The 16,514-nt window shown below is 38.7% G+C and overlaps 6 protein-coding genes across 11 annotated transcripts; 2 read left to right on the forward strand and 4 right to left on the reverse strand.

Annotated features, from left to right (window-relative positions):
- Positions 1–81: 81 nt before the first annotated feature.
- On the reverse strand, positions 82–2,086 carry LOC108822199 (probable prolyl 4-hydroxylase 3). 3 transcript variants are annotated; one of them, XM_018595225.1, is made up of 7 exons: positions 1,789–2,086; positions 1,611–1,692; positions 1,392–1,489; positions 1,070–1,297; positions 799–986; positions 608–696; positions 82–362 (listed from the first exon to the last, which is right to left on the reverse strand). In XM_018595225.1, exons 1-6 carry the CDS (start codon positions 1,986–1,988, stop codon positions 623–625), a joined length of 870 nt encoding a protein of 289 aa, XP_018450727.1. In that variant the 5' UTR covers positions 1,989–2,086; the 3' UTR covers positions 82–362; positions 608–622. The 3 variants fall into 3 exon arrangements, with proteins under 3 accessions (XP_018450727.1, XP_018450725.1, XP_018450726.1); XM_018595223.2 differs by having other exon boundaries at positions 1,611–1,695; positions 1,789–2,071; XM_018595224.2 differs by having other exon boundaries at positions 353–491; positions 1,611–1,695; positions 1,789–2,073.
- Positions 2,087–3,615: 1,529 nt separating this feature from the next.
- LOC108822202 (plastocyanin major isoform, chloroplastic) lies at positions 3,616–4,529 on the reverse strand. The gene has a single exon (XM_018595228.2). It carries the CDS (start codon positions 4,399–4,401, stop codon positions 3,769–3,771), a length of 633 nt encoding a protein of 210 aa, XP_018450730.1. The 5' UTR covers positions 4,402–4,529; the 3' UTR covers positions 3,616–3,768.
- A 1,256-nt stretch (positions 4,530–5,785) lies between these two features.
- On the forward strand, positions 5,786–6,655 carry LOC108822201 (mitochondrial import inner membrane translocase subunit TIM17-1-like). Its single transcript, XM_018595227.2, has one exon. It carries the CDS (start codon positions 5,885–5,887, stop codon positions 6,542–6,544), a length of 660 nt encoding a protein of 219 aa, XP_018450729.1. The 5' UTR covers positions 5,786–5,884; the 3' UTR covers positions 6,545–6,655.
- A 144-nt stretch (positions 6,656–6,799) lies between these two features.
- Positions 6,800–8,748, forward strand: LOC108822200 (mitochondrial import inner membrane translocase subunit TIM17-1-like). The gene has a single exon (XM_056993306.1). The coding sequence runs from the start codon at positions 7,942–7,944 to the stop codon at positions 8,602–8,604; it is 663 nt and encodes a 220-aa protein (XP_056849286.1). The 5' UTR covers positions 6,800–7,941; the 3' UTR covers positions 8,605–8,748.
- Positions 8,749–8,937: 189 nt separating this feature from the next.
- Positions 8,938–11,273, reverse strand: LOC108819598 (4-coumarate--CoA ligase-like 2). The gene is made up of 4 exons (XM_018592654.2): positions 9,888–11,273; positions 9,743–9,810; positions 9,543–9,645; positions 8,938–9,446 (listed from the first exon to the last, which is right to left on the reverse strand). Exons 1-4 carry the CDS (start codon positions 11,271–11,273, stop codon positions 9,333–9,335), a joined length of 1,671 nt encoding a protein of 556 aa, XP_018448156.2. The 3' UTR covers positions 8,938–9,332.
- LOC130499243 (4-coumarate--CoA ligase-like 8) lies at positions 11,213–15,622 on the reverse strand. Of its 4 annotated transcripts, XR_008938126.1 has the most exons (7): positions 14,055–15,622; positions 13,820–13,965; positions 13,662–13,729; positions 13,435–13,537; positions 13,266–13,346; positions 12,262–12,335; positions 12,077–12,143 (listed from the first exon to the last, which is right to left on the reverse strand). XR_008938126.1 is itself a non-coding variant. In XM_056993305.1 (6 exons), the coding sequence occupies exons 1-6, from the start codon at positions 15,232–15,234 to the stop codon at positions 11,348–11,350; spliced, it is 1,584 nt and encodes a 527-aa protein (XP_056849285.1). In that variant the 5' UTR covers positions 15,235–15,622; the 3' UTR covers positions 11,213–11,347. The 4 variants fall into 4 exon arrangements, 3 of the variants coding, with proteins under 3 accessions (XP_056849285.1, XP_056849284.1, XP_056849283.1); XM_056993305.1 differs by lacking the exons at positions 12,077–12,143; positions 12,262–12,335 and adding an exon at positions 11,213–11,353; XM_056993304.1 differs by lacking the exon at positions 12,077–12,143 and having other exon boundaries at positions 12,245–12,335.
- Positions 15,623–16,514: the final 892 nt, after the last annotated feature.

Below are 16,514 nucleotides of genomic sequence, written 5' to 3' on the forward strand. Positions count from 1 at the left end.
TGAATTGAAACACCAACAAAAATGAGTTGAATAGACAAATCCAAATCAAGAATGGTCAGCGTCCCCTTTGCTAATGGGGTGTGTTAGTAAATAATTCAGCTTGTATATAAAGATAACAACAGTTTTGTATTTGATAATGTCATAACTAATTCACAAAGGTCTATTCAATGAGCAACAGTCTCTCTAAGCCATCCTAGTTTGGTCTAACATATCTTTTGGTATTCTCTGCTGATATATATATATAATATATAAACCTCTGAATCCCATCAAAACAAAGAATGGTGATGACAAAATACACTGAGCCGCAGGGACAAGAAAACCTCTCTACAATTCTTGGTTCATCTAGGAATCAGTAAATTGTCCTGGCCAACAAAAAAAAGAGGATAATGTAAGAACGAAGAGCCAACACGTGCTACTTTAGCTTCTATGCACATCAGTAGCAAGCTCGTACAATAAACCGCTGCTAGTTGATGTTTAGTAACATTTCCTGACTGATGACATGATTAAGTAATTACTCAAAACCCTTAACCAATCTATTGCTCAGACAAAAAAAAAACATAATAGACAGATTCGTGCTTTGAAACTGAAGGGCGAATGGGATCTTTACCAGCAATCAAACAGGCTAGACTTTGTACTCGCCGACATGCATCCATTTGGTAGATGACCATTTGTTCCCTTTAATCACAGGACATCCACCTAGAACCAACGAAGCATATATATATTATCAACTATACTCAAATGGTATCAGGAAGTAAAAAAAATGTAGAAAGAGTGTTTTATATGAATATTAGTATATACCATGCAAGCTTGAGGGATCAAGTGTAGCATCAGGCCTCATGCTCCAGAAGAGCAACGCGTCACCCATTCTCGGCTTAACGGAGAGTCCCTTTTTCCCACACTCAGAGAGCTCATTATACCATGGTACAGAACTAAAATTCATATTGGCAGCAGGGAACACAGTTTCACCGCCTTCTTCAACATCCGACCTGTAGGGGGTTTGTTTTGCATAAGAGAGAAAGAAGACAAATAGTAGTTGGTAATATAGTAGAGTTGAGAGGATGGATCTTACAGATACATGAGCATTGTAGCCATGCGTTGACCTCCATTCTTAGTGTTGAACTCGTCAACAAAGTAATCATAGTGTGGTTCATACTTTTGCCCTTCTTCGTAATGAAGAACCTGAAGTCCTTCTCCATGATCTGCTGGAATAAAGGTGTAATCAGCAATTCTCTTCTCAATGGTCTTAATGACTTTGTCCCTTCCTCTCCTAAGGAAAGTCCCTGAGCTTGTTCTCACCCTGAATGTGCGTATATATAAATAAATATCAGAACAATACAGAAGCATCATCAATTCATGATCCATGGAGAAAGGAAAGGCAATGAAAGCAAAACCTGCTATCTTTGCTCTTGCCCGTTTGGCTATCAACAACAGTTGACTTCACCATATGTGGTTTAGCAAGACTGATTAAATATTCACACTCTTCCTTCGACTGGTCAAACATTCAATAATAGTACATATTAAAACAATCAAAAAGATTCGATTTTTTTGTTTTGTTTTAAAGTTCAGACATATGCATAATATCTAATCTATTGAGTTATAAGAAGACAAACCAAGAAACTGTGGTAGAGGAAAGCTCTGGGTTCCCAAGATAGAATCTCAGTCCATTGATCTCCTCTCTTCCCAATTCCCTCACTTCTGCATTCAAATAAAACCATTTGAATCAAAACATTTAACAAACAATGAAATAAAATAAAAAGAATCTGGACACGGCTGATGAGTCATGCCAACCTCTCAGTTGCAGCTCGTCGGAAAGAAGAGAGATCGGTCGGAGAAGCTTCGTCGAAGGTATCAATCGGAAGAGAGAAAACCCCAAAAGACAGAAGCATCAAGAGAACGATCGTTAACATGAACAGCATCATCAGAACCAGCATCAACGTCGACCATCTCTTCGCCTGGAATCGCTGCGACTGTCTCACCTTCATCGCCATCCACCGCCGAGAAAAACAGAAAAGACAAAATCTTGTAAGTTGTAAACGAACGAAGAGAGATTAGGAATCGATCTATCTGAGAAGCCTATAACAGAACCTTCTCGTTTCTTTTATTTTCGATCTCTGTTGTTTTTACAAATTTCGGTAAATGACATTTATAACCTTATGTCGGAAATGGTCGGTGGTTATATAGATAGGGGTGATCTCGTAACTTTGTGAGGAATGGTTTTTCTTTTTCCCAGCACAATGTTTTTTACTTTTCTTATACCACTGAAATGAATTCAACCAATGGGCTATTCAATTGTTGTTTGATACATTTCTATAATATAAGTAAAAGTATTATCTTTGACTTACCATATGACTTTCCTCTCTTGTAAAAGTAACTCTAATTTTAAAAAATAAACTATATATTTTTATTACAGATTATTTTCTGCCCATAGTTTTCTAAAATGTTAGCTATGATCTGTAAAACTTAAATCATACAGATCTAGGATAATTACTAAGCTAAGAAAAGCTTGATTTTCTGTACAGAACTTGATGGATAAAAGAAAATACATTTTCACTATTAATGTAAGAGTCTCTTAACGTAATGTCGAAGACAAATTTATTGACTTACTTAAAAATTAAAAAATGGTAACAGAAAATACTGTAAATGCGTTGAATCCCAAAATCATTATGCGGACTACCGAACGAGAAATTCAATACGTCAACGGAACACTTACCGAGTAACGTATATGTTCGAGCAAAATCTAAACTTAAAATTCCACAAAAGAAAAAAATCATTAGTGCTGAAACTGGTTGGGCCTTTTGTGCGTCATCAAATGGGCTTACTTGGGTGAATACACTGGCCGATCTAAGCATTTTGACCTCCTGAGGCGAAGCAGCTAAACTATCGGTGAAAAAGCCTTTAAACCTCAGTCATTAGTTTCCTTGATATATGCCAAAGTGCAACGCACTGTAATCAGTATTCAGTATTTTGTTTAGTACGAATGATATCGACTACTTGTTCAAGAAAAAAAAAATGTTTTTGACACTTACGGTTAAAAATCCTTCCAACTGTGACCGGTACAAAGATACTGAGTCTAGTCAAACAATAACTGTTAACTGAGTTCTTGACATGTTACTGGAGTTGTACTGTATACGCTAATAGTATTTGGTTTATAGATGTTTTAAAAGGATTTATACATATGAATGTAGATGAATTACACATGTCAGATTGATAGATGTCGCAGATGGGGTTGTTTACTGTTTATAACTGAGTTATAACCGAGTCAATACATATTGATGTTGAAACAAGGTTTATATTTTATAAAAGGGGCTTCTTATCTGTTGTTGTAGTTCGGCTTATACATGTAATAGCTGAATTTATTCCGTTTATACGTAGTAAATAGACACTTTGCACTTTAAACAATTAAATTCATATATGTCATGACTTTGATTATGCAGTGTACAGATGGATTTTCTACACTATGTATCTGAACTCAAAATCTGTCTTGAGACAAAAACTCCACAACTTTCGATTCATATACCACAATTGTAAGATATGTCTTTCCTACTTAATTTATCATATTATTAAATAAAACTTTAGGGCGAGACATATCATTTATAAACCAAGAAAAACCATTCATGGATGGAACCAGCACTCTCATTATACCAAATCAATGTCCATTTGATTCCAACACTCTTTAGAAGTAGTACAAAACACCTTATGTAAGTAAAACGGAAAGAGAAGCCTCTACACGGCTCAGAGACACCCTTTCGCATTTACACACACAGTTTATTAGTTAACGGTGACTTTGCCGACCATACCAGCACCCTGATGCGGCGCACAGTAGAAGCTGTAGGTCCCAGGCTCAGTCAAAGCAACCTCGTACGTCTCTCCAGCGGCGTTGAGCAGATCTTGCTCGTCCATGGAGATCTTGCTCGCGTCAACACCGCTCGGGATCTCGTCCTCATCGAACACAACGTTGTGCGGGAATCCAGCGTTGTTCTTGAACACAATCTTCTCTCCTTTCGCTATGGTGAACTCGTTGGGAACGAAAGCCAACGCTCCATCTCCTGATCCCAAGAGAACGTCGATGGCCATGGCGTTTCCGGCCAAAGCGATGGAAGCTGCAGCCGCTACGGCAGCGACTCCGAAGTCCTTTAGAGATGACTTCACGGTGAGGTTCCGTGATGTTGTGGTGGGGAGCCTGACGACGGCGGAGGGTTTGGAGACTGTGGATTTCAGGCCGGTGAACGATGGGATTGCGACGGTGGCTGAGGTTATTGAGGCCATGATGTTGTGGTGGGGAGTCTTGATTTTTTTTGGTGGGTTATCCTTTGGTAAGTGAGGAGTGTGCGACTTGTGAGTTTTATGAGTGAGGCTATCGAAAGAGATAGAGCAATGAATGGTTATAAAAGCAAACTCCATAGAAAGGAGTTATCTGGAGAGACGCGTTGTCATTGGTTGGTTTTGGATTCTGTCTTGTGAAGTGGCAGAGTGTTCGTCACATATTTGGTGTCCAAATGGATAAGCCTACTAGATAGACATGTGTTCTTTTGTTTTTACATGTCCTGAATATTCTCTTATATTTTTTTATTCTTTCAAATAATTATTTGTTTTCAAGAATGTTTAGTTTAGTTTACGGATAAAAGAAGTAATAACTAAAAATAAATTAAACCAAATTTAACTAAAAATACTTTAGTAATTTTTACAGCGTTTAGAAGTTGATTCATAGCTGAAAATAGAAGTTACTTCTTATTCAAGTTAGTGATAGTTATTTAGTTTTTCGAATTTTTTAAACCCTTTCTGTAACCCAAAGTTTTTTTTGTGACAAAAGTAATCCAAAGTTTATATACCATATTTTAAAAGAAAATATATTGAGAGGCAATCTTGTGTAAAAAAACAAATTGTTAACTTGAAAAATGGTTGAAGGTAAAAAGACGATCTCTTTAGTCAAAAAAAAAAAAAAAAAAAAAGACGATCTCAGGGAATCAGAGGTCACAGCAAGTAGGCCGGAGAGGAGAAAAGAGTAGTATAATATCATCGGCTCTGCAGTACACTGCCGGCAAGAGGGAAGAAGAAAAAAGAATCATACGACCGAATCACAGACTCTTACCTGATTCATCATTTCGTAAGGATGCAGATGAGGTTTCAAATAGTCAAAGGCTTGGCTTTTTTTTCTCTAATGTCGTCGCTGGTCTGGTTTATATGTTTGTACGTGGGTCCTTTATGCAGTACAAATGACATTAAGCTGTAGTACACAATGATTTTAAGAAAACTGTAGTACACAAAGTATAACCCGAGTTATGGATGAGCTAAAACATTGTTTACTATCATTTTTTTTTTCTTTTTGGCTATATATATCTTTAAAAAGTATATAAGATTATTATTTCTATCGTAAATATGTATTTGTTTTAACATTTTTTATTGTTTGTTTATTTTAGTTGTGATTATTACTTAGCTGTTAGAACCAATTATTATAAACCTAATAGGTTGAACAAGAGAATGGATAGGTAGATAACTTTTTTTTTTGTTATTTCAATGGATTATGAAGGTAGATAAGTACAAATTTGATGTATGTGAAGAAGATATGAAGATTGTTGGACATTATTTCAAACGGGCTGAATAAAATTTTAATTTATGTGAAGAAAAATGAAGATTATTGGACATCAGTGATGGGCCATATTTAAAATGGGCTTATTCAAGCCTTACATATTGTTAAAGATCTTGGGGAACACGTAAATTTACCTTTCCATTTTCTTTTTGTCGACCTATCTTTCTATTTTCACAGTACTTTTCTTTCTTTCCACTTCTATTGAAAAAAATATAGGGTTTAATGGTTCTTTGATTCTACTTTCTTTCTCACAGAATTGTAAACTTCAAGAAAAAGAAAAAAAGAGAAGCAAAACCGATGGGAACTCCAGAGACTAACAGAGAGCCATGCCCCGACCGTATCTTAGATGATATCGGCGGTGCGTTCGGCATGGGTGTAGCCGGAGGATCCGTCTTTCACTTTATCAGAGGAATCTACAAATCTCCCGCCGGCGCTCGTCTCTCCGGCGGCGCACAGTACGTGCGTATGAACGTTCCTAAAGTCGGAGGAAGCTTCGCCGTGTGGGGTGGTCTGTTCTCGACCATGGACTGCGCCATGGTGTACGCTAGACAGAAGGAAGATCCGTGGAACTCGATCATTGCCGGCGCCGCCACCGGAGGTCTTTTATCGCTGCGCCAGGGCTTCCGCGCGACTGGTAAGGCGGCTTTGTTCGGAGGTGCGATTTTAGCTCTCATACAAGGAGTCCAGATGACTGCGGAGAAACTCGCGAGTGCTGCGCAGCACAATCAGGCTATGATGGTGGATGATGCGGCCTCGTTCCCACCACCAGGTCAGGTTTATGGACAGTCCGTGCCGGAAACTTCTTCACCTGCTGCTTCGGAGGCAGGTTCGGGATCTTGGTTTGGAGGTTTGTTTGGGAAAGGGAAGAAGAAGGAGTCTGAGGGTGAGTCAGGGAGCAAAACTCGAGTTCTGGAGAGCTTTGATGCGCCTCCTGTCCCAACTTACGAGTTTAACTAAACTGTCTGGATTTGTTTTTCATTTATTTTACTAAGTTTTAGAGCTCTAATAATTAGTTTCTATGATTATTGTTCTGCAAAAAACTCTCGGTAAAGTTTTATTATCTCTTTAGTTGTTGACTTGGATAATTATAATGTCTGGTTGTATGTAAAACTAGCAGTTATTATGACATATTGTCTGCACTCGTTCTGCAAACTATGGCTCAGTGTGTTTTACTGAAATTTAGAAAACTTAAGGGGAAAGTAAACTATGAAAAAGTAACTCAAACCCCATTGAGTAAACATATTTCTTAGACTAGATATAGCTAGTGTGACCAGAGTAGATCGATAACAAAGTTAGTAAACTAAGATAGATATATTGAGACATCACCGATAGACGATATAACTGTAGTTGTTGTTGTAATTTTTTTTCTTGGTAAACAAATAATGCAATATGTTTTCTTTTTTGAAATTGTAAGGTAATTTTTTTTTACTCTATAGAGTTTATGCTGTATGTTTTTGAAATTGTCATATTACTATAAGAGACGTGTTGCAACGCAGTATTTTCATGCTGTGGGGAAAAAATGTGTCTGCAGCTAGAAAATGAGGAAAAAAAGAGAAATTGCATTGTGAATTTTCAAGAAAACAAAGCAAACCTGGATTGTGATTGTTGTTTTTAAATTTATTATTTGTTTCCAGAACATTTAATTTAGCTGATGGCATAGCAAATCGGCATTGTATTCCTGCTACTCAGCCCCCATATCTTATAAGTTTAGGTGATGGGATTTCTATATAATTTAGTTGTTGTGTTCAAAAAGAAAAAGAATTATTTAGTTGTCTACAGCAACCACATCACCAATCAGTCAACCTCATAATAGAAATCAGCAATGTAGATTTGTAACTAGTTGAGTTTTAAAGGGAAGTAATGGTCATTTCATTTGCTATTCTCCAAATACCTCTCATAGAGCTTTACTTCCATGTTGGCCGGGTTCCACGGCCAATGCTGTTGTACTCGTTGTTTCACTGCGTTTATGGAATGTTTTCTATTCTGAATCAAACTAAAGACGAGAGATTCCTAATATTGCAGCATACGCATTGTTTCATTGAGTTTATGGAATGTTTATTTTTCTGAATCAAACAAAAGACAAGGGATTATAAATATTGCATGTAGGTGAGGATCATAAAAAAGGTAACTCTAAAAATATGTTAAAGCCTTTTACAAACACGTCAACAGAAGATGATGATGATGCGTGAATAGTTAAAGTTGGAACAATGTTATCTTTCCATTTTTTTATCTTTCCATTTTTGCAATACTCTTCTTTCCTTCCACTTTTTGATTTCTTTTAAAGAAAATAATAGAAAGGTTTAAGGGTTCTTTAACTTGTCTTTCTCTTACAGTTAAGAAAAAGGGCGAAACCGATGGAAACTCCAGAGAGTACAACAATAGAACTATGTCCCGACAAAATCTTAGATGATGTCGGCAGTACGTTCGGCTTGGGCATTGCCGGAGGATCAGCCTTTCACTTCATCAGAGGAATCTACAGCTCTCCCGCCGGTGCTCGTCTCTCCGGCGGCGCTGAGTATGTACGTATGAACGCCCCGAGAGTCGGAGGAAGCTTCGCCGTATGGGGTGGTCTCTACTCGAGCTTTATCTGCGCTATGGAGTACGCGAGACAGAAGGAAGATTCATGGAACACGGTCTTTGCCGGCGCCGCCACCGGAGGTCTTTTATCGCTGCGTCAAGGCTTCCGCGTGTCTTGTAACGGGGCTTTAAACACTGTTGTGCTTTTAGTTCTCACAGAAAGAACCGTAGCCGCTGTGTACAAATTCGCGAATCCTGCGCAGGACGAGGATGCTTTAGTGGATGATGCAGCCTCGTTACCACCTGGTGTGCACATGGGTCAGGTTCTTGGTCAGTCCGTTCCGGAGACTTCTTCTGCTACGGAGGTTTGTTCGAGATCTTGGTTTGGAGGTTTGATTGGGAGTGGGAAGAAGAAAGAGACTGAGGATAAGTCAGGGAGTACAACTCAGATTCTGGAGAGCTTTGATGCGTCTCATGTGCCAATTGACGAATTTAACTAATATGTCTGAATTTATTTTATTAAATACAGAACATTATATAAATCAGAAACGTTAGGACTATAATATTTTGTTAATTTATAAAATTATTAATTTATTAAATTTTGGTTTCAAAATATATTTTTATAAAATAAAAACTAATTGATCTTGCCGTGTATATATATATATATATATATTGATTAAGTTTTAGAAAATTAACTTTTATATTGTTTTATGATATTATTTGGTGTATTTGAGATAGGTTTCATAGAATTTAAATGTAGCTTAGATATAATTTTACTAATATTGTCAAAATTCTTTATATATATATGAACTCTATTGAGTAATGATGGGTGATGTGCCTTTGAAACGTTTTAGAAAGAACTGTATTTTGCTAAAATTATACAACTACTGGTATACAAGTATCAAACTCAAGAAGTTGCAACTTTTTCTTGTCTATGTAGAGAAATACCACATAGACAGTTTAACGGATGAAGATGACAGTTATCCTCACGGCAAGAGACTTAGAGCTTTAAGTCATGCCAGGGTGGCTGAGCCTGGCGATCTTAGGCTTTAGGGTTGTTAGAGTCTGACAATCATTTGTTTTTTCTGATTAGCATTTGCAGTACTGAATAGCAATATTCAGTTTATTCAGAGACTTCTATAGAGGAAGTTAATAATCGGTTAACCATATAAATGAGTTAACTAACAGTGAAGTACGAGAAATGATGGATGGTGGACAAAACTTCCTGCTAGAGTTTTGAAGTTGTGAGCTTTTTAAGCTCTCTTCTCAAAATCTTGCCAGATGGATTTTTGGGGATTGAACCTAAAAATACGACTTTACGTATCTTCTTGTACCGTGATACCTAAGCAACCCAAACAATACTCAAAGAGTAAATTCAAGGAACAACGGTTGGATTAGTGACAAAACATGATCTCAGCACTGTTGGACAGAAAAAAACCTGTTTTGCAACGAAGCCCATGATTTCACTTTCGGATAAGTTACTTCCAGCTTTTCTTACAATATATGCCATTGGATACTGCCCAGCTTTCTCATCAGGGATACTTCAAAAAAACGATAAGACAAAAAACTTAATAAGCGTCAGCCAAAAAAAAGGTCATTAGAAGAGAAGAGTTTAGTGATTAAAAGCAGTTCTCTCACGGTATTACTGCTGCGTCATCAATCTCTGGATGAGCAAGCAACAGTGCCTCTAGTTCAGCTGGAGCAACCTAACACCATCACCAAAACAACCAACTTTACAAAAAGATCAAACTCAAGCTGATTAAATGTATTTATTTTTAGTTACCTGATAACCATTGCATTTGATTAGCTCCTTTAATCTATCAACAACAAACACAAAACCTTCACTGTCAATGTAACACAAGTCACCAGTCTTCAACCACCCATCTGAATCTATAGTAGCTGCAGTAGCTTCTTCGTTCTTGTAATAACCTTTCATCACAGTGGGGCTCCGGAGCCAGAGCTCACCGGTTTGGCCCACACCCAATAACCGACCCGTCTCCGGATCCACAATCTTAGCCTCCACGTTCGGAGAAAGCAAACCAGAGGAACCGAACCTCTCAGTCTCCTCTTTAGTGAACATAGTAGCAACTATAGCCGTTGTCTCGGTCAAACCATAGCCTTGCAGCACCTTAACGTTCGGATAATTCCTAACGAACTTCTCGATCACCTCTCTGCTCAGCGGAGCTCCTCCAGCCACGACGGTGTGCAGCGAACTCACGTCGTACTTGGAGTTGATCTCCTTCGCTCCGTTAACCATCCCCACCACCATCGGAGGGACGAGAGTGAGGTGCGTGGGACGGTGAACCTCCACGGCGGAGAGAAGCTTGGACATCTCGAACTTGGGGAGAACCACCGTCGTCCATCCCAACGCGATATAGCTCGTGGCGAAACCGCCGAAGCTGAACACGTGGCACATCGGGATCGTGCAGACGGTTCGCTGCTCTAAACCGAACCGGAGCCGGTACGTGTGTGCCAAAGCGATTAGGTTACGGTGCGTTATCATCACTCCCTTGCTTTTCCCCGTCGTGCCTGATGAGTATAGTAAAGCCGCCGTGTCGTCCTGGTTGACTCGCTGCTTCGCTCGTGACTCGCTCGGTTCACTCTCCATCATCGTCTCCAAGCTCCCCACTATCTTCACGCCTTTCTCGTGAGCTTTTACTCCGTCGTCTCCGTCCATGAGAACCACCGGGAGGTTCGCTTCCGACGCGGCGGAGACGGCGGCGGCGGCGGCGGCGGCGGCGAGTTTGGAGACGAGTTGGCAGGTGGTGAAGGCGAGGACGGGGAGAGAATCCTCGAGCTGTTTGGAGATTTCGCCGGAAGTGCTGATCGGGTTCGCCGTGGTGATGACGGCGCCGAGAGACATCACGGAGAGGGAGACGACGGGGTAGAGGATGGAGTTGGGAGAGAGTATGACGACGACATCGCCCTTGCGAACGCCTAGCGAATAAAGACGAGCGGCGACTCTCTTCACGCCGAGCCAGAGCTCGGAGAAGCCGAGGCGACGGTCGGTGACGGCGTCTACGAAGGCGGTTTTACCGCGGTGAGGCTGCGACGAGATGAACGTCGTGACGTCGAGGTGTTGGTCTGGAGGGGGGAGGATCATGGGGTCGCGCTTGCTGTAGAAAATGGAGTTTGACTCGCAGAAACCACTTTTCCGATCTAATGCCATAGTTCTGAGTCGCCGTTGTGCTCGTGCCTAACCGTTGAGTCAATGGACCTTGGTTGTATCGTAAGGGCAGCACCTCAAACCTATACTAAGACAAAGTAGATAAACAAAACAAAACAGCATTATATTAAGCACATAAAAAAATATGATTAATTTTAGATCATATGTATACAATGTTAGGTTGGTTAGGTAATTAATCCATTTGTATTTGAACCTTCAACCCTTTATGTATTAACTTTAAAACTGTAGTATATTAACTTGAAAACTTTAGAAAATCATATTATTTAGTCTCTATAAACCATACTCCCTCTGTTTTATTATAAGTGTCGTTTTAGACTTGTGTACACAGATTAAGAAAACATTTAATTTTACATATTTTCAATATAAAAACATCATTATCGATACAATTCAACCAATAGAAAAATAGAATAGAGAATAAGATTAATAAATTTTACATTGAAACTCTAAAATGACACTTATTTTGCAACGAAAAAAATTCTCTAAAACGACACTTAATATAAAACGGAGGGAGTAATTGTTACTGTAATATTCTTAGTATTTGGTATTATTTATTTATTTTGTCATTAATATTTATTCTGAAGGCTGTTGTCAGAAAAAGAAATATTGAAGGCTATATATCTTGAAGTTTTATTTAAGCCAATCAAAACTAAGGGACAGCATCTAGTTAGAGCGAGAATCAATCAAATGGATCAGTTCAAAGTACGTAGGTGGTGTGTACTACTTTAGTGATAACATCAGAAAGTACCTGTCAAATGATGAAAAGTCAATAGTTTGTTTGTCTGAGAGGTTGCTCTAATAAGAACTCGTGTCACGTGAGCCATTGGATATTGTCTTGCCTCTTTATCATAAAACCTTACAGAAAAAAATATGTTGTTTTAATGTTTTAAAGGGGAAACAATTAGCTGACAGAAGAGGGGAACAATTATGGAGTTTCAGTGAAAAACATTACTGACTGAAAAAGTGTACGTACGGAATAGCGGCGGCATCGAGATCGTCGTATGAATGATTACGAGAGCTTCTAGATCAGCTGGAGTCTGAAGGCACCTGATTATGTAGTTTAAACCGTATGTTCATATGTCCTAAATTGTTTCCTTTTTTAATCTAAGAGTACATTTAACTAATTCAGAGTAGGTTTGGAGTGAGCAAATTTAAAAGAAAGAAAATGGAATGTGATTTACTACTTGGAGTAAATGACAATCAATGAGATACATTACAAGAAGTTTCACTTACTATTTCTGATTTAGTATTTTTTTGTTGTTGTAATATTTGCTTGTTCTGAGGCTGAAAACTTGTCCTATTTCATCGAAATATTACATGATATATAATGCCTTAAACAACTTAATTCAATACTTTGACTCGGAAACTGTCTCCACTACTTTAGGACGTGACCCACAAACTTCTTAAATAAACAAAGACTCGATCAAACCAACTTCTCCTTTATTTTCTGACTTGATTTTTTTCATAAATTTTTGTGTTGTCAATCAGAAAATCATCAATCAAAGTATATTGAAAGTGTCTCTTTCATTCAATTCTATTCTCTCAAGTCCTTTGGTTTATAATTTTCTCCATTCTATAGTTGTCTTGTTTCAACATTTTTCTAGATTATTGTACGTACTAGTACCTAAAGAAAGAAAAGTAGTTCACGTTTTGATAAAAACCTACCGAAGTATAAAAATAGTTCAAGCTTTCATTGTTGTAATTAGTGTATTTACATGTTCCAATTATGAACATAGTATCTGTACGATAAAAGTGTAGATATCAACTAACAACAACATCAATGATTTAATTAGGCGATGTTTACATCCAGCGATATTACATTTATATAGGGATGTACATTCATATATATTATCCAGAAGCAACATCCAGATTTGTTTATTGCAACTTTATCTCTTGTTATGTCGAAAATATTATACAGTGAAAAGAGAGAATGTAGAGATTTTCTTAAAGCTTAGAAGTGGCTAGGTTGATGAGAACCTTGCGAAGTGTTTTGCCGGATGCAGTCTTTGGTACGGAGTCTATAAATGCGACCTTCCTTATTCTTTTATATGGGGCCACCTGATTATTACATCAATATTTTTCATCCAAGTTACTATACTTGTTTTCTAATAAAATGAGCTATGATTGTGAGTATAGAAGAGAAAACCTGTTTAGAGATGAAGTCAATAACTTGTTTCTTAGAAAGATCGCGCTCAGGCTTGCGTTGCACGAAAGCCATTGGACATTGGCCTGCTTCCTTGTCAGGAATCCTTTGTAACAGACAAAGACAACACAAGAAAGCAAAGGTCTGGTAATTATCTGGAAACATTTCCAATATTTTAATGTAGTCCAAAGAACAAAATAGAAAAATGCACAAACGAATAAAAGATTTACGGAATAACTGCTGCATCAAGAATATCCGGGTGGCTTAATAGGAGAGCCTCTAGTTCAGCTGGAGGCACCTATTATACAATCCAAAAGCGTTTTAGAGTTTGCTTGTAACAATTTTTTTGTTATTTGTAAGCAAATCCATAATCAAAGATTTTACAAACCTGATAACCTTTGTATTTGATTAGCTCTTTAAGTCGATCAACGATAAAAACAAACCCATCATCGTCGATATAGCAAAGATCTCCGGTTTTAAGCCATCCCTCTGAATTGATAGTTTCTTTTGCAGCTTCTTTGTTCCTAAAATAACCTTTTTGTCCACAAGCATATATAGATTTGTTATGAAAACTATGCTTATAAATATTTTTTGAATATATGAAAATGACGAATATATTATACCTCTAGCAATAGAAGGCCCTTTGAGCCAAAGCTCGCCCGTTTGGTCAACACCCATAATCCGACCCGTATCCAGATCCATAATCCTCGCTTCCACCCCGGACGACAACAACCCTACCGCACCGGATCTCCGACTCTCCTCCACCGTATCAATAGAAGCTCCTGCGCCGTTCGATTCAGTCAAAGCGTACCCTTGAAAAATATCGACCGTTGGATATGCCTTTAAAAACCCTTCAGTAACTTCCTTGCTCAAGGGGGCACCACCACACCTAACCCTTCGGACAGAACTCAGATCGTACTTGGCCTTGATCACATCTGAGCCGTTGATCATAACTACCACGATCGGCGGGACCAGAGCCAGAGTCGTCGCTCTGTACTTCTCTGCTGCCGCCACCATCTCGTGGAGATCAAACTTCCGGAGAATCACCACCGTTGAACCCAAAGCTACGGTGGCCATGACGTAGTTTAGTAACCCGAAGGTGTGGAACAACGGAACGGTGCAGAGGAAAGTCTCGTTTGTCTCCCATGGCTCAGCAATGTATCTCGCCACGTGTGCTATTAAGTTCCCGTGAGAAATTATCACCCCTTTGCTTCGCCCCGTGGTTCCCGACGAGTATAGAAGCATCGCCGTGTCGTCCTTGTCGACTCGGTCTCTGGCACGGTCTCCACTCGTCTCCTTGTTCACCATCTCAGTCAGATAACCAGCGACTCTGACTCCGCGAGTGGGTCCCTTTCTCTCGAGGAAAATGGAGACACCCGAACCGGCGAGTTTTTTAGCCAGCTCAGGCGTTGTGAAGGCGAGCTTAGGGTTGCTATCTGCCATCTGCCCGGAGATCTCACCAGCGGTGTTGAGAGGATTCGCCGTGGTGACGACGGCGCCGAGAGACATGACGGAGAGGCAGACGATGGGGACGGAGATGGAGTTGGGAGATAGGACGAGTACTACGTCGCCTCTTCTTATCGCAAAGTCGCTGTGGAGACAGTCCGCAACACGGTTCACGGCTCTCCAGAGGCCGGAGAAGCTTAGGCGGTGGCTCGTGGAGGCGTCTATGAAGGCTGTTGTACCTCGGTGAGCTTGAGAGGAGATGAAAGTGGTGACGTCGAGTGAGGTGTTCGCCGGAAGTGGCAATGGGTTGCGTTTACTGTAAAACGTCGAGTTTGTATTGGAGAGAATATCCCACATCGGATATATGATGGGGACATAAGTAATATATAAGGGACTTGGATCACACCACTAATTGCCAATTGGTTTTAAGTGGTAGCCCAATAAACTTATCATGGTATCAGAGCCGGCCCAATACTCTGACCCTTTAATCCGGCCCGGACAGTGGCCCGATCAACCCATTAGCTGATGACCCAAAGAAGGCTCAGTTCTCCGAAATAGCTAAAAAAGAGCATTATCTCGGAAGGGTATGATGGATTCTGCGAGATTAATGGTTATACGCACCATTATCTCGAGGGAGGGTATTGGAGAGAATATCCCACATCGGATATATGATGGGGACATAAGTAATATATAAGGGACTTGGATCACACCACTAATTGCCAATTGGTTTTAAGTGGTAGCCCAATAAACTTATCAGTTTGCATTGCAGAAACCACTCCTTGGATCGATGAGCGATGATGATGATGATGAGCTTAGGGACTTTGTCATTTTTTGTTCAGGTGGGGACTCGATCATCTATAGTTTGAATGGATGCTCAGCTTTGAAATTGTCATGAGTATTTATACTAGTGGAACTTAAGTAAAACACATGGCATGAACTTAACAGCTCCTTTAGCAAAAAAAAAAAAAAAAAAACTTTACAGCTCAGCGTCTCTTACCGAGACACTTGTTAACAAGAATCAAATGTTTAGAAAAAAAATCAAACATGAGAAATTCTAAGTTTACCAACAGCTGAGAATTGATTATTATTTCATATGCAGCTGCAGATTTTTCAAAAAAGAACCAAAACATTTAAAATTTATCTTTTAAACAAAATGATAGAAAATATACAAATTGTTTATTATTTAAAATCATTAATTATCATATATATTTTAATCACATTAGATAATTCCGTATGTTTTATTTAAAAAAATAGTGAATAATAAATTTTATTCCGTATGTAATTTTCATAGATGAATGGTCTATAATTGATGTACTATATAATATAATATTTTTTAACAATTTAATTTTAGACTAACAAAATTCTCAATTGATTCTTAAACCGTCACGTAAACAAAATTAATATTCAATTACGTGACAATTCAACGTTGACATTATTTTAATTAGTATAAACTACATATTATAACCTTTTAAATGTTTCTTTTTTTTAATACAGAGGGATGCGTGTACATATCCAAGAATTCTCCGACAATTAATCAGGTACACGTTCTTATATCGTACACTTGATATCTCTAAATGGCATAACAAGTTAGCTATTGTACAGTACCACTAAGTTGTAAGTTTGGCTATATGGTCAGA

The sequence above is a fragment of the Raphanus sativus genome, chromosome 8, assembly GCF_000801105.2.
Source record: "Raphanus sativus cultivar WK10039 chromosome 8, ASM80110v3, whole genome shotgun sequence".
NCBI lineage: Eukaryota > Viridiplantae > Streptophyta > Magnoliopsida > Brassicales > Brassicaceae > Raphanus > Raphanus sativus.